This window comes from Ylistrum balloti, unplaced genomic scaffold (genome assembly GCF_031769215.1).
Source record: "Ylistrum balloti isolate Yb309-2 unplaced genomic scaffold, AGI_CSIRO_Ybal_v1 Utg371358, whole genome shotgun sequence".
Lineage (NCBI taxonomy): Eukaryota > Metazoa > Mollusca > Bivalvia > Pectinida > Pectinidae > Ylistrum > Ylistrum balloti.
Window position 1 is genome coordinate 28,456 of NW_026782720.1, and position 24,330 is coordinate 52,785.

The 24,330-nt window shown below is 33.8% G+C and overlaps 1 protein-coding gene across 1 annotated transcript; it reads left to right on the plus strand.

Annotated features, from left to right (window-relative positions):
• Positions 1–1,118: 1,118 nt before the first annotated feature.
• Positions 1,119–23,624, plus strand: LOC132562159 (uncharacterized). The gene is made up of 20 exons (XM_060226889.1): positions 1,119–1,560; positions 2,685–3,940; positions 4,548–4,634; positions 6,329–6,478; positions 6,738–6,922; positions 7,658–7,836; positions 9,316–9,466; positions 10,665–10,789; positions 11,365–11,554; positions 11,882–11,987; positions 12,715–12,785; positions 13,623–13,918; positions 16,969–17,046; positions 18,042–18,206; positions 18,633–18,777; positions 19,956–20,055; positions 20,783–20,905; positions 21,443–21,691; positions 22,348–22,419; positions 22,901–23,624. The coding sequence occupies exons 1-20, from the start codon at positions 1,215–1,217 to the stop codon at positions 23,030–23,032; spliced, it is 4,206 nt and encodes a 1,401-aa protein (XP_060082872.1). The 5' UTR covers positions 1,119–1,214; the 3' UTR covers positions 23,033–23,624.
• The last annotated feature ends 706 nt before the right edge of the window (positions 23,625–24,330 follow it).

The window sequence follows — 24,330 nt, forward strand, 5'->3', positions numbered from 1 at the left end:
TTGCTAAAATTTCACGTTAATGGGACTGTCCATATCGATACCGTTTTGTCCTTAGTTTACACATGGACGGAACGACTGGTCATGCCATCATTTGGACTATGTACATGAAGCGATATTGGTTGCTAATGATGTATGTTCGCTTGCAAGAAAATGTGTAGCATTGTGCCCCTGTAACTTCAGAGAAAGTTAGCATACTTCTGAAAGAAATCTTTTCCAATTTGGATGCAGAATTATATTCATGAATGAACTATAACCTATATACATATGTAGCTACAGCCTACAATATTATGTGTTTAATTTTTATTGATGAAAACGGTCAGTTTCATTTAACATACATTTATTGGTCTCCAACAATCCCAAGACAAGGCACTTATATTAGTACGTTTCTTTAATTTTGTATAGATTGTTAAATAATATCAAATTTTATTCACTCCCCAATTTCCTAATGTGTTGGTAAGCTTCTTTACTTACTATTGTAACTATATATCTTGCCTTATTCTTTTCTTGCTTTTTGAAGCATCTCAATTTGCATAGCATTTTAGTGAGTTTACATTTTCTCCTCGTTTTATTTGGTTTTTTCCTGCAGATAAGAAGATACAATTTGTACATGTCATTACACTCTCTGCAACTGTATCAGAAGAATAGTGTACTATATCCTAAAAATGTACATATAAAAGAGTTATTAAATAGTTTATGAAAACTACATGTATTGAGACTTCAATTAAGTTTTGAGAAAGTTTGCTTTTGTGATACTTGATTATCAATTGATAAATTTAAGACAGGAAAGTTATTCTTTGTTAATTTGTATGCACTGTATTACATTAATATGCATTGTATCTCTTACATGTAATTTATATGAAGAGGCTATTAATCATGACATACTTACATGTTACCGATTAAGAGGGTGTTGACTTTGTTGTCGACTAGTTTCGTCTCCGTCGACCTGCATACCTATAGGGTATCCATACTCACAGTGAAGTACCCACCTAACACCTGATGTTGGTTCCTTCCTTTTGAAGTTTTTTACATTTAATTTGATGAGTATGTGAATGTTTACATTGTGCTTTGATTCTTTTTTAGGTACTCTCAGGAATGGATTCAGACACAAGCGGATCACTTTCCAACTTGATCCTCATTACAAGCAAGAAAAGGAAGCAATGAGGATTACCGTCAAATAGAAAGTATTAATAATCTTGCTGCAAGCTTGGTACAACATGCCCAAAAGACAGAGAAAAAGTAGTGTGTATGAGGATTTAGGGAAGGAAGACAATGTTACAGGAAGCAATGATAAAAATGTTGAAGGAAACCTGACAATTGAAATGCAAAGACTGGAGCATGTCAAGGCAAAGAAAAGAGGGAGACCGAAAAAACCAGAGAAATCTTTTACACAAACGAGGGAAAATGATGGTGAAGGATCTAACTTGGATAATAATAAGGAACTGGAGATAATGGAATCTAAGAGGATGACAGGAACCTCTACCGACCAATGTGGAATGAATGTGGCAGCTTCTGATGCACAGAGAAATGAACAAAACAGGCCCAACCAAGTTGTTGATGATGGTATGCTTAGTATTATGGATAAGTATTAGTAGGAGTGTTTGATCGTGTAAAAATTGATAAAAATTATAGATTTAACGCACTATATCAATGACAAGAACTGCTGTCGCCATCTTTCTGAAATAGCCATTTCTTTGTTGTTGATTCAATGGCCTGACTAAAGTTTAGATAAAATGGGAGCTTTATGATTCAGTTCAAATGTTTCAATGTTTACATATCTGAAAAGTAAGCATATGAGTGCTGTCAATAATCTAAATCTCAGGAAATGTATTACTGAATTTCTTTAATTGTATGTGTATATATAATTCAGAATAAGAATAAATGGAATAATCCTTATGTGAAAACTGTGGTAGTGTTCCATTGTGTGGATCCTACTGATGGGAATTGGTTCCAATTTCATAATTGATAATTGATTGCACAAAACTGATTGATTATTGATTAAAATTGATTTCATGTGTATAACTATTGTTATTGGAAGCAATTCATTTTTTTTTCTTTAAAGGATTATTGATATATTTTGTATGGATTATTGGCCATCACTATCAGAATCTTAAAATTCTTTCATCAGATTCATGGTAGAGTTCTTTATCATGCTAACATGTTTCTATGAAATACCGATACATAAGAATGACATAGTCATGACAATTGGCTGTTAAGATTGAAGTTGTCAGGACAAAATTTAGAGTTAGTTTGTTGATATAAATTGGACATTAATTCAGTGTCTTCTTTCATGTATTTAAGAAAGTGGTGATAAAGATGTAAGTAAACCAGATAATAGGTACTATAGGTTGATAAATTGTAAGTTCATATAATGTTTTTGATGGTGCTTGGAATTATTAAAATTTCTTTTAACAGTGAATCATTTGAAACACGTGTATGCCTTAAAAAATTGAAAATAATTTGACCTCTAAAATCAGCCTATCTTGAAAAAGGCGTGTATTTTCTTTCATAAATAACCTTGTGTTTGCTTACTATTGAGGAAAATAAGCTTTGTATTATTTTAAGAGTTTTTAGGGTATATACACGACAATACTAAACTATTTTCTTGAACCCTAAATGTGTATGGTATCTCTGATATGTAGTCTTGACCTCAAACAAGGTCATTTAAACAGTTTCTTTTATTAAAGGTCTCGGAGGAAAAACAGCATTTAACAATGAAAAAACTGAGTTGACATTGATAAAAAGAAAACGAGGGAGACCTAAATGTCTACCAGATGCAAAATGTCGCAAGTCAATGGATGAAAGCACAGTAGCAGATTTTACCAGTTTAGATCGTTCTGTGGAAGAGACAAGAAATGTCAAAAAAACTAAAGAATTGTTAAATCCAAACACAAGAAAGAAGAAGGAAGGAATCATTACATTTCAAAGTTCTAGTGGAAGAAAAATCAGCTTAACAACAAAATTTGCTGAATCCTTAAGTTCTGCTTCAAAGGAAAGTGTCAGACAAGACTTAGAGAAAACAATGGGTCCAGGTACAGGCAAAGACAGAGGAAGAGGCAGGAGGAGGGAAAGTGACACTTTTCTGAATAAGGAAGACGACGAAAAGATGAATTTTTTTCATGATGAACTATTGTTAGAATCTTGCTCCCCAGATTCTACAGGTCATGATGCAGATCGACCCAAAGGTAGGAGAAGAGGTCAAGCTAAATCAGGAAAACACAAATTAGTGAACAGTGATGAAAGTGATGTTTCGGTTCCTAAGGCAGGACACTCAGGTAGAGTTAAAAACAAAGGACAAAAGGACAGTTCAGTGAATGAGGAAGTCAGTAGCTTTGTGTGCAGTGGTTATGATACTGATGCTGATGAAAGCACTGACAGGGACAACACTGATTCCTCTATACCTTCATTTAGTGGATATAGTAGAGGAAAACGTGGCAGAGGAAAAGCAACAACAACTAAGGGAGATAAAAGTATACAAGATACTGAAAACAACATCAGTAATGGTTGTTTAAATGACAGTATTGATAACGAAAGTCAACCTTTAGAATCTTCTACACCGAAAGTCAGAGGCCGAGGACGTCCAAGGGGGCGACCATCAGGAAGGGGGAAAACTACCCCCATAAGACCTTTACATTTAAAAGAAAAAGAAAAAAGTAATGATGAAATGTCTGTCGATGAAAGCTTGTCTAATGAATCTGACAAATCAGAACTTAATACACCAAAGGTTGGAAGTAGGGGTAGAGGTCGAGGCCGCGGGAGGGGTCGAGGTCGAGGTAGAGGAAGACCTTCATTATCTGACAATTGTAGCTATAATTCAGATAGCGACTACACTCCAAATGTTAGAGGGAGAGGACGAGTTAGAGGTCGTGGTAGAGGCCAAGATCGAAATAAAAGTATGCAAAGCTCTGGCAGTGCTGATGATTCAGGGCCAGAAATAGAGCAGGTGATTACAATTATACTAATATATAACTACATAGGTGTTTATTGAAAACTAATATATAATTATATTGGTGTTTATTGAAAACTAATATATAATTATATAAGTGTTTATTGAAAACTAATATATAACTACATAGGTGTTTATTGAAAACTAATATATAACTATGAAAACTAATATATAATTATATTGGTGTTTATTGAAAACTATTATATAATTATATAAGTGTTTATTGAAAAAAAAATTGACACACATTCTAAAAATAAATTGTAAATGTTCATTGTATTGTACATCTTTCAATTTTTGATTTGTTGAGGAGTTTCATTGTGACATATATGGTAATTATTCTCTGTATGTACATAGTAATGGGCGTAAGGTACATATTGGGTGAAAATTTTGTACTATATTCTTCAAAAATGTTTCATGTCGAATTAATGTTTCTTAGAGAAAAGCTGATTCTGAAGTAAACAAAAACATTCTCATTTTTAATTTTGAAAGTGAAACAAGTTGGAGGATAGAAGTCAACCATTATTGAATTAAAATCATGTTATATAAATTCTGAGTGAATTGAAACCAAGAAAAGCATCTTTATTTTGATTTTGTGTTTTTTCAGGAATCCTTCAAATGTGTGCATTGTGGAAATGAATATAAGGGAAAAAATGGCATTAGTGATCACATGATGAGAATCCATTCTGCTGTGGTAAGTCAGTTTTGAATGTAGAAATAACCAAATACTGTTTTTTTTCATTATTCAATTGAAAATTCATTTTAATAACAATATTTGAATATGTTGAAGAGTTGTAATAACTCAGAGTTTGAAAATGTTAAAATTCTTGCTATGTGTATGATAAGTTTGATCAACAAAAGTACAGTTTGTAAAAATTCCATTGTCATGATAGCCCTCTCTTATATCTCATCAGTCCACTGTGAAAATGACACTATCACTTTTCTAAAGTGTGATTTATTTCTGGGTCTGAGAATGTCCTCTTACATAACAGTATCACTTTTCTAAAGTGTGATTTATTTCTGGGTCTGAGAATGTCCTCTTACATAACAGTATCACTTTTCTAAAGTGTGATTTATTTATTTCTGGTTCTGTTATTGTCCTCTTACATAACAGTATCACTTTTCTAAAGTGTGATTTATTTCTGGGTCTGAGAATGTCCTCTTACATAACAGTATCACTTATCTACAGTGTGATTTATTTCTGGGTCTGAGAATGTCCTCTTACATAACAGTATCACTTTTCTAAAGTGTGATTTATTTCTGGGTCTGAGAATGTTCTCTTACATAACAGTATCACTTATCTACAGTGTGATTTATATCTGGGTCTGAGAATGTCCTCTTACATAACAGTATCACTTATCTACAGTGTGTGTGATTTAGCTTATCTGGGTCTGAGAATGTCCTCTTACATAACAGTATCACTTATCTACAGTGTGATTTATTTCTGGGTCTGAGAATGTCCTCTTACATAACAGTATCACTTATCTACAGTGTGATTTATATCTGGGTCTGAGAATGTCCTCTTACATAACAGTATCACTTATCTACAGTGTGATTTATTTCTGGGTCTGAGAATGTCCTCTTACATAACAGTATCACTTATCTACAGTGTGATTTATTTCTGGGTCTGAGAATGTCCTCTTACATAACAGTATCACTTATCTACAGTGTGATTTATATCTGGGTCTGAGAATGTCCTCTTACATAACAGTATCACTTATCTACAGTGTGATTTATATCTGGGTCTGAGAATGTCCTCTTACATAACAGTATCACTTATCTACAGTGTGATTTATATCTGGGTCTGAGAATGTCCTCTTACATAACAGTATCACTTATCTACAGTGTGATTTATATCTGGGTCTGAGAATGTCCTCTTACATAACAGTATCACTTATCTACAGTGTGATTTATATCTGGGTCTGAGAATGTCCTCTTACATAACAGTATCACTTATCTACAGTGTGATTTATATCTGGGTCTGAGAATGTCCTCTTACATAACAGTATCACTTATCTACAGTGTGATTTATATCTGGGTCTGAGAATGTCCTCTTACATAACAGTATCACTTATCTACAGTGTGATTTATATCTGGGTCTGAGAATGTCCTCTTACATAACAGTATCACTTATCTACAGTGTGATTTATATCTGGGTCTGAGAATGTCCTCTTACATAACAGTATCACTTATCTACAGTGTGATTTATATCTGGGTCTGAGAATGTTCCTGCTTAACATTCAAATGCACAATGTAGACTTTCTCTATTATAAATATTTTAATATCTTCCTTGATATTTATCTGTTAAGAAACATACTTATCAAATTAAAAAGTTATATTTGAGGTGTATATCAGTATAACTTATATGGAGTTTCATTTATTGATTAGTGGTCTAAAAAGTGTCCTGAAGGAATGACAGACAATGCCTCTCTTAGACTTGTTTTGAAAAAAATAAAACGTCTGCTGTGTCCAAAATGTGGGAAGGAGCTGAGATTTATACAGTACTACCACAAACACCTGGAATGGTGTGGAAGGGAGGTAACATGTTTCTTAATGATTTTAGTGTGTTTTAAAATTATTTTCATCTTTTATCACAATTTATGGAAAATTTAAAAATAAAAGCAGAATTTGAAGTCATAGACTTATGTATTTTTCCGATGTCTTGCATTAGAATTTGAATGAAACTTTGATATTTCTGAGGGACTGTTACTAAGGTAAAGCTCACAAAAGAATATCTTGGACACAACCTTTAGTGATGGTTTGATGAGATTTTCTAAATCGTCTGTTTTTTCCTCAGAATGAGACATTTGTTTGTGACATTTGTAAGAAGGAATCCAAATTGATGTGGCGTGAACAGCACATGAATTATCACAGCCTTTCTGAGCGGAAAAAAGAAATTGCGAAATTAAAAATGGAAAAACTTCAAACTGAAGAAGATGATGAGGAGGATGTCTCAAGGAAGAAGCGAAAAGCATCTGAAAAGTAGGTCATTTAAAAGTATTCTACTCAAAAATATAAAATTGTTATATTACTTACAATGTACAAGTGGAAAAGATACTCTCAACATCAGTATGAATATTTGTAAGGAAAGTAGTTTATTTTCATTTAAATTGAACAGTCATTTTTAGTATTTTAGCAGCATAATTTCAATTTGATTGCTTGCTGGGTTAATCACCCTGTGAACAACCAGGGTCATGTTGAGGCAATCAAGGTCTCCTTGTGGTAGCTGGTTCCTACCTTCAATGAACATGATGTAGGAGGCGTGTCACATGCTGTCCGGAGTAATTAGGGTAAAGTGTCTTGCCCAAGGACATTACCATATGCAGGGTCTGTTTCCCTGCTTCTTGAGAAAAGCAAATTATCTCGGGTAGGGAGTGTTGAACCACGTACCTCTGACCTTCACCGGAGGTTTCGTAGGCCAACACTCTAACCGAATGAGCTATCGTGCTCCCTCCCTTGATCTCTAGATTGTAAACTGTATAACTGCATATCAGAAAATTGTCCTAAAACAGCTTAAACATGTTATTAAAAACTGAAATAGATAAAACCCTGTAGTTGTACTATCCACCAGATTCATGATGTTAAAATTCTAAATGATGTATACATGTCGGCCGATGAAGAAGTTCTTTAGCTGGTACAGGAACGTTACACTTTTTAGAGGTTCCTAGGAATGAAATGAATTGATGTTTGAAACCTGATCTACTTTTGTTCCATCAGAGCCAGGAGTCTACTCTCAGATCTGTCAACCAAGGGAGACCTGATGAGAGATGAACTTGATGATGACTCTTCAGGTGTAAATCTGGATGATGAATCGTCATCTGATGAAAATTTCGAGACAGATGTTGATGATGATGAAGTTAATAACTTGAAAATGAATAATACAAAGTCCAATGAAAGTAAGTGTAATAACACAAAGCATGTTAAACTGTATGTGGAAACAATTCTCCCTATAATATGCTGTAATAAAAACCCATACTGGGATATTGTTTTTCATACATAATGAAGTCCAAAGATTCAATCTCAAATATAATTTGAATCACAAACCCCTGAAGGATATGTCATGACAAAATTATATATACCTTGCAGGGCAGATTTTTACCAATTTTTTCGATTTGATCCACATATTAGCTGCACCAAAATATAATCCACAACCTTATTTACAAAGTGGTAACCATTATGCTGACCAAAGTTCATTTATATAACAGGCAATAGAGGGCAGTACATGTACATCAAAATTGTCAGCGACACATTTTAAAAAGTTTGCAAATGAATCATACAAAGATAATCCTTTGTTTTATTGATATATTAAAAAAGCCATTAAATAGCCCATAAAACTTGTTTGGCATGGGTACCTCCACAGATTGTCTATGCACAGATATAGGGCCTGATGTTACGTACGTTTACTAAACAATTTCTCCATCGCTGTCTGTACTGTTAAATATTAACAGAGGGCCTTGCATGCTGACCAAATTCATATGGTCCCATGTTATTACTTCTTGTAAGTTACATGAAGCCATTCATGTCATAAACAAGTATGGCAGTCATTCTAGAATTTGACCTTTAACCCGATGACCTATCGATCCCCGGATGCAAAAGGCTATAGTGAACTTCTGTTAGGGCTTCAAAGTAACTGCAAAAGTCCAGAAGATATTAATGTGATTCATATTAAAATGTATGATTAATTAAATCAATGAGAATATAAGAATGTTGTTTTTATTTCAATCTTCAAATCATCCTGTATATGATTGCAAATGAAGGTTTTAGATGATTTCTTTCAGTCACAAACATGTGACGGGCTGGTAGTGGTAAAAAAAGCTCAGTAGCATCTTGTACTGGTAGGCTGCCTGTTTTTTTCCCATCCTGCCAATTGTTTTTGTCCACATGTAAGTCACACCTGTATATAAGCTGCACACCTGACTCACGAGGAAAAAGGGTGTGACTTATAATTTGGAAAATATGGTACATTAAGCATACTTCCATCTCGTGTAACTTGAAATCAGACATACATCTTTACCTGAGATCTCTTTGATACTAAATAAAAGGAACATATAGGGTACAAACGTAAAATTGGCTGATTCAGAGAACGACATGGAATCTTCAAAGACAGGTATAAATAACATCGAAAAATGGTTTCTTCTTTTTTTTATTCTCGTTGAAAAAAAAAAATGTTTAAGAAAAGAAGTCAAAATAAAAAAATATTACAAAAAACCCAGTAAAATCTATACTACTGTAAAAGGAAAGGAAAATAGTATCTGCATATCGTTTGGGTAGTAAGTTTAGTGTCAGGTAAATAGCCCTACCTTTTTTTAAAGATTTGATTCCCACAAACTTTTTGTATATTATTTGCAGTAATTTTTATGTTATTTTAAATCCAGGATCTCAGCGGTTTCCTTTGGGTCGTGAGAAGGGTGGACGGGAACAGTTCAGTTATATGTTAAAGAAAACAGTGGACCAAAATAAATCGCAGATAAGAAAGTTCCCAGATATTTCTCCTCAGCTGGAGGACTGGATGGAAGTGGATGTCAGGTAGTGTCATATTTATTGAACAATAAGCACATCTCCATTAATAAGCACATCTCCAGTAATAAGCACATCTCCAGTAATAAGCCCAACTGTGTATACAGCTATTCAGCGGGATTATTGATGCTGTTTCTTTGTTTACAGTTCAGATTTTGTGTCGAGGGCAATACTTTAAGTCCAGTAACCTTATTTCAGGTTGAAATGTATAACCAGGATCTTGTCTAGATCAGCTCCATGCTTTTGTCATTCTATCATTGATCAAATACATTTGGTTTGGATGAATTCTAGGTGAGATGAAAAGTAAAACGTACAGTAAATACCGAAACTGTTTCAACAATTAAGTTTTTTTCAACAGTTAAATGAAAATCAAATGTCATACAGAATTTACTGAATGGTTTGAGAAACTTGAAAGCGTTGTTTTACAGATCAAAAAGTCAAAGGTTAGTCAATGACATATCCTTTACCAACACCAACAACAGATATTGCTTAGCCTTGGTTCATCCTTGCCTGCTGGAAGGCCGAAAAGTTGCAATAGTGGATGTTAAATCTGTTCAATGGATAAATAAATTAATTTGTTTCATCAGTGACAACCATAAATATTGATATCGTATAGTCTTCAATAATCACAAGTTGATCAAGTATACTGTAATATTATCAGCCTTTTTTTGTGCTAAAAGTATTGAACTAAAATTAAACTACTTAAACTACAGTAAATGTATGTTGTTTATATAACTACATGTATATGTTACGGATACTTGAATTGAACATTGGGCTAGTTTGTCAAAAAATGATGATGTGCTAAATTTTCATTTTGCTAGATTAGATATGTTAAAAACTTGTTTCTTATTCATGTAAGACCTGTCTTGGAAAACTCCTTTTCGAAAATGATTCCAACTCAAGTTGGGAAGACAAGCAGGCTTTACTTTCTGAAATGAATTAAAAAAAGCAATAAGGTCACTTGTCTGACCATGCAGGATTTTTCTTGTTAATCTGATTTTCTGCCAGTATTACCAGCAATACATTTTCATACAAATAGATGCAAAGTGCTTCATTATTGTTGTATAAGAAATAAAGTTTTTATTATTTGAGGACTTCGTAGAAGCCTTTGTTGTCAGATTTTGTGGTTTTTAATAATTTTGATGAACAATTGTCTTAAATCTACTTCATTAGTTGTGTATTGTGAAGTGTTAATCTGATTTTTTAGTGCTGTAGAAGAATATCTTCCAAGCACGAAGGAGAGTGTGGATTTTATTGTTAAACTAAAGAATTCTAAAACAAAACAAGGAAAACCCAAAACAATTCCAAGGTTTGGGTCAGTCTTAGGCAGTGGTAAGTATAACTCTACAACATACTCCATAGTTTTTGTTTTAAATTTTTCTTCATCTGTAATGAGTAGAGTTCATGATTATATTTTTTGAAAAACCATGAAAATAGAGTGTCACAAATTTGTCTGGTTTTACAATACTAGATTATTTGTTTTCTGGGCTAATTGAATAGCCCGTGTCATGTTTAGTCCAGGTATTGTTGTGGCTAGTGTCGTAGTGGCTACCTCAGTCAGTAGACAACATATAGAAGGTCTGTCACATTCTGTTAAGAGCAATTAGGATGAAATTTCATGCTTAAGGGCACAACCACATTAATTTTATTTGTTGATTAACATTACCAGTTACTGTTTTAAAAAGTTCTAAATAAAACCTGTCTATTTACATTTATTTTGGGGAAAGTACTCTTTTGATTATAAGAAACTTTGAACTTTGAAAACGTCTGATTTTTTTTTATCAATTTTTCAGTCACCATAGTTTTAGATCTGTGAAAAGCATGGAATCCAATTTAATTAATTTCTTATAAATGAAATAACTGATGCAAATTTTGTATATTATCTTGACATGTATGTTGTGGAACAGGGCATGCCACACTCTTTGTTGGTGGACCAGTGTGGGGTCTTGCATGGTGCCCCCAACCCCTTAAGATGAAGTCCCCACAATACCTAGCTATTTCTTGCAACTCTGATATGGACCAAACAAATCTGATCTACAAAAGTGTCGCCCAACCTGGTATCATACAGCTCTGGGAAGTTGGAGTTCGTACAAAAAAGTGAGAACTTAAATAACTGTTGATTTTTCTTCATTGTGTTGAGAAGAAATGTATGATTGATAATTATGTATTTCAATGATATAATGTTCCTTATTTATTGTCCCAACATATTAATTTCAAACAGGTGATATCCATTTTAAACAGATACTCTTGTAATTCAGGGTAACTGGAAATGTTAAAACAAAGTGACTTATACAAATGTATAAGTCTTTACATTGATAAAACAAAGATTTCAATCATATTGCTTATGACAAGAATTTTGAAGTCAGAACTTCGGAAAAAAATACCAAATTTGATTGAAATTTAATTCAATGTTCAATGTTTCAGATCAAACTGTCAATCTGCTCGGCTGGTGTTGTGTATATGTCACGAGAGTGGTCAGGTGCGCCAGCTACAGTGGTGTCCTAACTTGTGTTGTGACACGTTAGACCAGGTAAAACAAGTCTAAATTCTCCTAACCAATCCTCACAACCTAATCTTGGGAAAAACAAATCTCAATATAACAGAGGTGTCTCCAAACTTGTGTCTATGATACTCCAACCCCACAGATCCTCACTCCACAACCAGATAGATCTGACCTAAATATAACAATGTATGTGTCTTGAAAGTTCTGTCTATGACACTCCAACCCCAGATCCTCTTTCCACAACCAGATAGATCTGACCTAAATATAACAATGCATGTGTCTTGAAAGTTCTGTCTATGACACGCCAACCCCAGATCCTCTTTCCACAACCAGATAGATCTGACCTAAATATAACAATGCTTGTGTCTTGAAAGTTCTGTCTATGACACGCCAACCCCAGATCCTTACTTCACAACCAGATAGATCTGACCTAAATATAACAATGCATGTGTCTTGAAAGTTCTGTCTATGACACGCCAACCCCAGATCCTCTTTCCACAACCAGATAGATCTGACCTAAATATAACAATGCTTGTGTCTTGAAAGTTCTGTCTATGACACGCCAACCCCAGATCCTTACTTCACAACCAGATAGATCTGACCTAAATATAACAATGCTTGTGTCTTGAAAGTTCTGTCTATGACACTCCTACCTTAGATCCTCTCTCCACAACCCAATCCCCAACCCGCGTCCGATCAGATAGGCTACCTTTGTCTCAATATTTTCTCATTGAAATCTTTTTGTTGGTTGCAGACATCACAGACTATCCCACGTCTAGGATTATTAGCAGCTGCCTGTTCAGATGGCTGTCTCCATATATACAGGTACTGATGTTGTTCATACAAGATTTAATCAACATTTTTCAGGACCAAAACTTTTGATGCAGTCAGACTGGCTGAAAAGAGATCTCTTTGGTATATCTCTTGATTTCAAATCTTGTTTTAATTTTATGCAAAAAATTCAGTTTTGCAAAGTCTAGGATGTTACCTTTTCTCCAAAACTATTCTTGTATCTTCAATATTGTAGTTATCTTATTCAAACCTATTATAAACTCCAGGACTAATTCTTAAGTCCATATAGATGCTGATATAACTATGTCCATGTAATTTGTACAGATGGAATGGTTATACAAAATCTACTGTTCATTTGTTGTTATTTTTCGGATATGTCTAAAATTCAAGATGGCCACCGTCTTGAAAAACAGATTTTAAACTTCATCATCAGTTCCACTGGTGCCATTGAGCTAAACATCGGTGGGAATGTTAAGGAAAGGTAGCCAACAAAGTGTTGTTATTTTTTGACCTTGTCAAAACTTTGATATGGCAGCCAGGGAGGCCATTTTGTAACATGATTGCGAATCATGGTTTTCCTGTGCAACTCTTATTTCAAACTTCTTCTCGAGTTTCACCAGAGGGAATGAGCTCCATTTTAATTGTCAAAAGATAGGTAACACCTGTTACAGTTACCTTCTCCTCACCAAAACTACCATCTCCATCATGGAAAAAAACTTTGTAGTAAGATTTCATTCAAAGTAGAAAAAATAGCCTGTCTCCCTGCTGAAAGTTTTTGTAGTCAGATGACTGTTAAGGCCTGAGGGCCTCTTGTTTCTTTTAAAAAGTTAATTTTTGGGATTACAGTTTAAATTGTTTCCTCATTTGCAGCATTCCTCATCCACGTTCATTAATTGACAACGTAGAGGATGACAAGTCCATGTGTCAAACACAAGACAAAGGGTCAACAGTCGCAGAAAAACCATTACAGGATAAAGGTGAAGGATCAAAGGTCAAGGAACAACGGCAAAGAAACGATGAGTCAGAGAGGGAAAATTTGAAATCAGATCATTTGGATCAGTCATCAAACATTGATAAGAATTCAGCAGAGGCTGATGAGAGGCTAAGAGAACCTGCCTTTTATCATGTAAAGCCATCACTGACTTTACAGCCTTCATTTTGTAAAGGTAAAGATTGCATCTTCAGCCACAATGTTCTTATCAAATGTTGATTTTGTTCAAAAAACATTATTAGATTGGAAATACTTTATAATCTTTCTTTTGCGTCAACTAATTTTCTTGATTTCAGTAATATGACAAATTCACAGCTTTTGTGGATTGTGTGCTGCAATTGTCAAATTCAAAGTGCATTGTCGTTTATTTAGATCATGTAGGGAGAACTATACACAGTCATTGATATTTTATCATTGGATGTTTGAGGGACTTGGGCCTGCAGTAACCTGTTCAGAAACTGTAATGACATTGAACACCTTACTAACAACATACGATACAAAGCCCTGAGGAATAGATCAGTCTGATTAACTTCAATCACAGTTACTTAAAAGCTTTTGTGTAAAGATCACCCAGTCATAACATGCTAAAGATTCTCCATAAGGGAGTTTCACTTACAAAACACAAACTCCTCAGAATCAAACTTTCAAGGGTGCAACATGTCCTTGACACATAATTTAAAATATACAGAATATGCATAGCTATATATGGTGTACACATAGATTCAGAATAAACAGCACATAAGATAAATGTGAATAGTAACCTTATTAAATAAATGTTATATTTGAAAATATATTTTCATTATCCCTGTTTTAACTTATATTCAATTATTGTGTTTTTGCTTTTGATTTGTGAAAGTAAATTTTATGCAGAATTCGGTTGTTTATAAGAGCCTGATATTTTTGTAGTACATGACTGAGACAAGTTATCATACATATTCATCTGGTAAAATATTCACCAATATAAATCCCAAGTTTTCATGTGCAATATAATATACAGGTAATCATCTTGATTTCCGATACTTAAAATCCTAATTTTTTGTGGGGGAGTGATTTTTGTTTCATGACTTTGTATGTTGTCATTGATTATAATTAAGAGGATTTTATTAGAGTTATCAATGAAATCAAGTGTCAATGAAAATATTTATCATTTGAAAATCAGGAAATTTGAGCCCCTCAAAAAGGTAGGATTTTACAGTATTCTACATACTTATATAACAAATAAAACTGCAGGTGCTTCATTTGTATTGTCACCAATTTTTGGTTAATTGACTCTCCTTGAATACAATATTTCTTTCTCCAATTTATGGAATCTACCATTTGTAGCGAAATTTTGACTAGATTAATTACATACTTTAATAATTTCAGCATGTGTAATTTGATAAGGGTACACAAACAGTACATTAACAGATACTGTGTTTACAGCTAATAAGGGTACACAAACAATACATTAACAGATACTGTGTTTACAGCTAATAAGGGTACACAAACAATACATTAACAGATACTGTGTGTTTACAGCTAATAAGGGTACACAAACAATACATTAACAGATACTGTGTTTACAGCTAATAAGGGTACACAAACAATACATTAACAGATACTGTGTGTTTACAGCTAATAAGGGTACACAAACAATACATTAACAGATACTGTGTGTTTACAGCTAATAAGGGTACACAAACAATACATTAACGGATACTGTGTGTTTACAGGTAATAAGGGTACACAAACAATACATTAACAGATACTGTGTTTACAGCTAATAAGGGTACACAAACAATACATTAACAGATACTGTGTTTACAGCTAATAAGGGTACACAAACAATACATTAACAGATACTGTGTTTACAGCTAATAAGGGTACACAAACAATACATTAACAGATACTGTGTGTTTACAGCTAATAAGGGTACACAAACAATACATTAACAGATACTGTGTGTTTACAGCTAATAAGGGTACACAAACAATACATTAACAGATACTGTGTGTTTACAGGTAATAAGGGTACACAAACAATACATTAACATATACTGTGTTTACAGCTAATAAGGGTACACAAACAATACATTAACAGATACTGTGTGTTTACAGCTAATAAGGGTACACAAACAATACATTAACAGATACTGTGTGATACAGCTAATAAGGGTACACAAACAATACATTAACAGATACTGTGTGTTTACAGCTAATAAGGGTACACAAACAATACATTAACAGATACTGTGTGTTTACAGCTAATAAGGGTACACAAACAATACATTAACAGATACTGTGTGTTTACAGGTAATAAGGGTACACACACAGTACATTAACAGATACTGTGTGTTTACAGCTAATAAGGGTACACAAACAATACATTAACAGATACTGTGTTTACAGCTAATAAGGGTTGAACAATACATTAACAGATACTGTGTTTACAGCTAATAAGGGTACACAAACAATACATTAACAGATACTGTGTGTTTACATATAAGGGTACACAAACAATACATTAACAGATACTGTGTGTTTACAGCTAATAAGGGTACACAAACAATACATTAACAGATACTGTGTGTTTACAGCTAATAAGGGTACACAAACAATACATTAACAGATACTGTGTGTTTACAGCTAATAAGGGTACACAAACAATACATTAACAGATACTGTGTTTACAGCTAATAAGGGTACACAAACAATACATTAACAGATACTGTGTGTTTACAGCTAATAAGGGTACACAAACAATACATTAACAGATACTGTGTGTTTACAGCTAATAAGGGTACACAAACAATACATTAACAGATACTGTGTTTACAGCTAATGAGAGTTCACAAATAAATTCCTAAATTATAATTGATAAATAATCACAATGATAATTATAAATGATAAATAAGGGCAATGATAAATTATAAATGATAAGTTATAAATCACAAATGATAAATTAGGGCAATGATAAATTAGCACAATTATAACAACTGCTATATAATAAACAAACAGAAACTACAATTACCACAGAATTGCTAAAATATTACAATTTATACATTAACTGTATTGTATATTAATTGAATCAATAACATGACAGTGTTTCTTCTTCTTCAGGTGTTACTATGTATATTTATATATTATATCTGGATAGACCTGGTGCATTTAATGTTATAAAAGTGTCATGTTCTCTTGATCTTAGGTCTGTGTAGATTCTAAAGTGGGATCTTTTGTCTGTTTGTAGAGGAGTCATCACCCTGTTTATGTGTCGCCTGGCATCCTGATCCAGTTTATCCGTGGATCATAGCTGGATATGCAGATGGTAAAATTTTCAACTTCAAAATTTTGTTGTAAAAACAAGTGTTAGCTGAAACTATCTAATTGGTAGCATTTGTAATTACAAAAATACGGTCAACTGTGCAATTTAACTCAGAAAGCATTAAAAATGATACAAAAAGGTATTTAGATAGCGTTAATTATTGAAATATGTAGCTTCACTTAATAACCTTGTACACTCAATCATGATGAAGTGGAGCTCCACTTAATAACCTTGTACACTCAATCATGATGAAGTGGAGCTCCACTTAATAACCTTGTACACTCAATCATGATGAAGTGGAGCTCCACTTAATAACCTTGTACACTCAATCATGATGAAGTGGAGCTCCACTTAATAACCTTGTACACTCAATCATGATGAAGTGGAGCTCCACTTAATAACCTTGTACACTCAATCATGATGAAGTGGAGCTCCACTTAATAACCTTGTACACTCAATCATGATGAAGTGGAGCTCCACTTAATAACCTTGTGCACTCAATCATGATGAAGTGGAGCTCCACTTAATAACCTTGTACACTCAATCATGATGAAGTGGAGCTCCACTTAATAACCTTGTACACTCAATCATGATGAAGTGGAGCTCCACTTAATAACCTTGTACACTCAATCATGATGAAGTGGAGATCCACTTAATAACCTTGTACACAGTCATGATGAAGTGGAGTTTTTGGAGCATGTACCTGTTTCATTGTGTATCATTCAAGTGAAATTTTGTATGTATTATAGACATCACAGCATACTTCAATCAAAGACTTGATCATTCTTCTTTGTTCATATGAGTCTTTTCTCCATTGAATAGTATTTATATAACATCATTTGCAGCAAACACTACGTTATCACTCTTTCGTGTCTTTCTTGTCGTGATATTGTCCTGAACACAGTAGTTAAGATATGATAACATGTTGACAATGTACCATGTTGTGAACGTTTGTTACCTCACTATTGTATTATTGAAATTTTTTTGTTTACCTCCAGGTGTTGTGCGAGTATGGGACCTCACATCTACCTCATCTCTAGTCAGGATTCCGTCACAAGAGGGCAGCACCCGTCTTTATCCTTTTAAATCCTTCCAAGCACATAAACGGGCTGTGTATACTTGTTCCTGGTCCCCTCATGTGCCCCACTGTTTTGTTACCTCAGGTAATGTATATAAGAAAAAATTCTGATCCATTATATAACAGCCTTAATCTGTTACATATTATCTATCGAATGAGAGATGAATTCCTTAGTAGGTTTTGAAAATATTTGATGGAAATTAATAAGAATCTTTTCATTTTAACAGTATTCATGTGATGACTTGGCAAAATTTATGTTTGCATGTTATCTGGTTGGTTGAGGTTGAAATTGTTTTATGACACATTCTTTGATTGGTTGAAACAATTGCTTGATTTGTTACACATCATTTGATTGATTGGTTTAGTTGTTCCTCAAATGGCCAACAAAATATGAAAAATCTGTTTATTAAATTTGATTAACTGTTTCAATTTGTGTTCTTTATGATCATATTGGCCATGGTTATAGAATCTGTGATAAGATGTTTGTGATGCCCTGATCTTATTTACCCAGGTGCTGACAAAGAAGTATATATCTGGGACCTTCGCAACACAGCAGTCACCGTCCATTTGGATAAGTATTGTACTAGTGTTGGTGTGTCAAGTGCCTGGCCGTCCAACCTCCTTGGTCTTTTGTACACCATGGATGATTGCTACATGTGAGTCAGGGAAACAACTTTAAACAAGGTTAAATATTAATAGCATTGGGTCAGTTTAGATGTGTCAAGTTCCTGGCCATTAAATTTCATGTGAGTCAGGGGGGATAACTCTTGTTCCTGGCCATTAAATCTCATGTGAGTCAGGGGGGATAACTCCAGTGTCTTGCTGTCAAATCTCAAGTGAGTCGGGGGGATAACTCCAGTGTCTGGCTGTCAAATCTCAAGTGAGTTGGGGGGATTGCTCCAGTGTCTGGCTGTCAAACCTCAAGTGAGTTTTGGACCAGTGTAGATGTATACAGTGCCTGACTGTAAAATTTCAAGTCATACAAGGGGGATAACTATTAATAGCATTGTACCAGTGTAGATGTGTGAGGGATAACTCTAAGCACAAAAAGCAAGGACCAATGTCCTTCGTCTGCTGAACACTGTAGATGGCTACGTGTGAGTCAGGGAGGTTAACCCTACATGCATATGATGAGAGACAAGTTTATGGAAAATTAAATTACAAAAATAGGATGGATAACTCCAGTGTAGACATGTTCAGTGCCTGACTGTCCCTTGAGCATGACATCCAGTGTGGGTTATATACCTTCATATGGGTAGAACTTTGGTGACAGGGCTATTCACCAGGGGAGACAACTCTTTATTCAAGGGGAGATAAATGTCTATCTGTAAAGGTATCATGTGTCTGGCCCTCTTATCTTCTAAATTTAATTTTTGATCAGAGAAGACCAGATACAATTCCTCTAATGTGTTCTGTTTAATCTATTTATTTAGCATTAACTCCCAGTGGATTTACACAAAATATCTGACACCCAATAGACAGGCTGATTAAATGTGAACGGATTTTTACCAGAAAGACTTATTGGAAGTTTTATTTGTGTGTGAATATTATAACCTAGACACTATAACACTATAAAAGGTGACATTATACTAACTAGGGGAGGATCAGTCTTTACACCCTTTAGAGCTAAATGACAAACAGTAAGCAGTATGTAGCAATCTTATGTAGTTTTTTATTGGGTATGAGAACCCATAACCTTCTATGATTGGGTGGACATTCAACAAAATGACCAAAAGCTAGGCATTAACAAATTAGGCATTAGGAAGGGAATTTTATGCAGATGGAAAAATTAAGAGACACAGCACTGGTTTGTAACATACGATTTCCTTTGAAGGTATAATTACTGCTACCTGAAGATGTTACCCTACGGTTCAACACTAGATTCTACACGCATCAAAGGAGCCCCTATGTGTCACATGCACTCCACTATGTGGGTAAGTATAATCTGCTTTTATTTTCTGTAGCATTTCAATTTTTTGTGGTGTTTGTGGATAATCTTATCAAATGAATTTGTATGCTCACAAACAGTTCAAGTAAAAAGTTTTAATGACCTACATTTATCCAGGAAATTAATTCTCCATGAAAAATACCATGCAAGTTGATCCCCATGAAAGAAATTCAAAATGCAATGTAAAAAAGCTTTACTTATTTAATAATTTTAATTCACTGATGGAATTGCAGAGCATTGATAGCTTGGTCAGTCAGAGCACTGGCTAGATAACCTGTGGTGAATATTAGAGTTATAGGTGTGTGATTAGGTGCTCTGTTCCCACGGCTGTTTGTGTTTCCCAGGAAACATTGATGATATGGTTGTGTCCTTGGGCAGGACATTTTAAGCTAATTGCTTTGGATGGCCTGTGATGGGTCTCCCATATGTTGTTCAGTGTGGTAGCCACCATCTACTGCCCCATAATGATCATGGCTGTTCATTGGGTGATAAATCCAACAAACAAACTGATTGAAATGCACATTAAAATTATGGCCTTTAAAGAATTTATCGTGTGTTTTCCAAATTCATTTTAATTCTGACAACCATGAGTCAAGAGATTGAATTTGATCATTAACAACTCATTAGTTGAATTTTATGTGACTCATGGAAACATTTTGTGTTGTGTACATATATATTATATACTTCACTACAGTTAGCAATTGTTATTCCAGTCAGTGACCTTTTCTGAATGGTTGAGTCTAGCTCTGACTGTTGATGACATTGGAAGTGCCGTCTGTCTCCAGTTTCCCTCCTTTAATATGGAGACTGGACATGTTGCCCGCAAGTTCATACTGGTAGGTAGGAAGCAGGATATTTAGGAAATAATGTTAGCATTTTGTCATACTTGGTTTTGTTGATAGCTTTTTGGGATTATCTTTTAAATCATCGCTCACCAATCAAGGGTTCACTTTGTTTCTCGTAATCTTTATAGAACAGAAAACTTTTTTTTCACATGTTGAAACAGACTTTCGTGTTCAATTTGTCTTAAATTGATCATGATAAATTGTAAAAGAATTTGGACAGTTTTGCTGTCGTGTTGTATATAGAAATGGGTATCTAAAAATATTGGTGTGCCTGTACTTTTAAATAGCTAAATAAAAAATGTTACTGTATTTATCCTTCAGTAAGACTGCTGTTTGTCGACATATTAGCAGTTATTGACATTTTAACAGAACTACAAATGATATTTGCAGACATAAAAGCGGATATGGGCACCTTGTCAGATTAATATAGATTTATGTAAACTAGTTATTTTATACCTCAACTGGAAATTAGAACATTGACATGTTCTCTTTCATTATATGAAAATTATAATATGCCTTTATTTGCAGGAAATATTCACTTCTTCTTTAATACCCAGAAAAGTTGAAGATGACAATTTGATCGAAAACATCGAAAACAAAAAAGATTCAGCAGAAAAAGTCAAAGATGGAGAAAATTCAACCGAAATTGCAGTAAAAACAGAAGGAAAACCCAAGAAAAAGAATAAAGGTTGTGGAAAGGATATCAAAGCTGAACATTGTTATAAAACTTACAGAGAAGCAGCAGAGAATGCAGTGTTAGAATATATTGATGGCAAAGTAAGAACAGAAAACAGAATTTGATATTTGAATGATTTTAAATCCATTGACACAAAGTTGTACTAAATTCTGAAGGCTGTCAGTTGTCTGTTTGTAGGTTAAGTCATTGTAGGTTCTATTGTTGTATACCTTGTTCTCATTTGAGATTGTGACATTACTTACTTAACCAGGGTTTACATGGCGGATGTCGTCAATAAAGTAGAAGATGCTTACTCTTCTGGAACATCTGGTCTTATTCTCCTTTTCAGGAGTCTTCATATCTTTCTTTTGTTCCTATTTTGCCCTAGTTTTATTGAATTTGAGTTTGGACTATGACTATGTTAACATGAGGTAATAAATTGCAAACATTTATTTTGATTAATATATAATAATTTCCACTGATTCATTTATGCTGACAATCTGTTTACTTCATATTGTTATTTTTAGTGGTTTAGTTTTGGCTTATTTTGGAGGATGGAACAAAACTGCTAAACTGAAAACCATGAAAATAAAAAATTAATACAAGAAATCAATAGTGGATTTCATGACTTCTGTAAGAAAAACAACCACACAAAATATTTAACCAATAAACACTTTTAAGTGTATGTTGTTGATAGAAATCTTTATTAGGTCCTCCTTATCAAGGTATTTATCCATGGTTTTCAAATATTTTACAGGATGCAGCATTCAGTGAAACCATGTATAAGGAACAGAATCTACTCACCATTCCCCTGGTGGCCGTTCATAGGGTATGTAAACAGATCTACTGGAAATCAATTATAATGTGTTCAGCTTATTTGTGGACAGTTTGGCTGAAGGTTTTCGTTAACACACATATTTCAGGAGTAAACTTATTTTTGCATATTTTTTGCTTTAGATATCGCACTAAAATTTGATTACACTAATAACCTCTATTATGAATACACAGATTCATCATTGCGCTTTGTTGTTCAAAATTGATATTGCTCCCAAATTTGATTGTGCCAAAATGAGTACATTTACAGCAACATTTTTGTTCTTAAGAATTATCTCATCTTTCTAGGGTTGTAACATTTATTTTAGAAAATTATAGGGTTATGGTAGACTGTTGTATATTTGACTGAAAAGTATTTATTAAATATTATTTTTTTATTTTAAGCATAGACACTCTTATATATGTCTCAAGATCTGTATTTAGTGTTTGTTTAAGAAAAAAACAGTACATGGCCTGAGGTATATTTTTTCTTTTAGGCGGATTTCAACCCTAACCTACATGCCTGTTCCTGGGTGGCTACTGGTGGTTGTGCAGGCCTAGTTCGTCTGCATAATATGTATAATATGGTCCATCCAGAGACACGAATCGTAATGGAAGACAAGTTATGACCCTTGCCCTTCAGATGATGAAGAAAACAATTCCATGGTGTCTTTCTCAACCTCAATATTTAATACATTATGCCTTTCTGAGGCAGATGACAAAAGAAGTATTAGCAGGCAGAATGCCTCTGGCAAAATTTAGCATTTCAATGGCATCCTCTCCGTCCTTCCAAAGATTTGATTCATCTGACTTTCTGAGGCATACAATGAAAGCAATCATTCAGAATGTGACATTTGAATGACATTTCTCTTGTCCTTTAGAACATATGGTGCTCTGCATTTTTCAGGAAAAGTATAGAAGATGAGTATGTGTTTCTCCTGTTCTTCAGAATATTGAATATATCTTGGACACACAATGGAAAAAATATCGGTAGGCAAACATCAAAGGTTTTTAAAGTCTGTCAGTTACGTATCAGGATTACAATAATTATAATAAGGTATATGATTACTATTGTTGAAATTTTTAAAGTACTATCAGTTAAGTATATATAGATAATGACAATGGCTTCAACTTGAATTACTGAAGATTGATATAAATCTTATCAACTACCATTTTAGATGGTTGTGAGAAGTAAAGAAATTAAAAATCTGTGTGCGATGATTTATTGTTGATTATGTCTCATGGTAATTCATAAAAACATTGATACACTATCATAATGTATCAGTTTAGGATGAATCGGTTTACGTAGAAAGAGGAAGTCTTTCTGTTTTTAATTTCGTCAATATTTTAATACACCTAGTATCAATTGTATACTTAATACAATTATTCAAAGGCATTTGAAAATCCTAATTCGTACTGTACTTGCACATCCAAGATGGCCACTGCAGGCTCTGAATGGTTAAAACATTGACAATTAAATAGCAGAGTGTACTACTATCTTATGACTGTGTAGAAGCATCCATAAGAACTGCATTGGAAATTTGAAGGAGTCTTTGCTTAAAATGTGAATTTACATAATTATAATAAAAAAGGACCCAATTACCAAACTGTATTTGTTTAAATTGTCCTTATCTATTTCAGATAAAACAATTCTTCTGATAATAGAGAAAATGAAACCAGTGCTTCACATGCCGTCAGTTATGCAGATTCTCTAATCCATTGTATAAAGATTTTTACTTAATAAAGATATTTTATGGCTAGGATTTTCCTCAATAGGAATATTTTATGTACTGATCATAACTTACTTGTCTGATCATATCTTACTTGTCTGACTGATCATATCTTACTTGTCTGATCATATCTTACTTGTCTGATCATATCTTACTTGACTGATCATATCTTACTTGTCTGATCATATCTTACTTGT

Coding starts and splice junctions, on each gene's coding strand:
- LOC132562159 (XM_060226889.1), top strand. CDS start 1,215: ATGCCCAAAAGACAGAGAAAAAGTAGTGTGTATGAGGATTTAGGGAAG. Junction 1,561..2,684: donor CAACCAAGTTGTTGATGATG/GTATGCTTAGTA, acceptor CTTTTATTAAAG/GTCTCGGAGGAAAAACAGCA. Junction 12,786..13,622: donor GGCTGTCTCCATATATACAG/GTACTGATGTTG, acceptor CCTCATTTGCAG/CATTCCTCATCCACGTTCAT.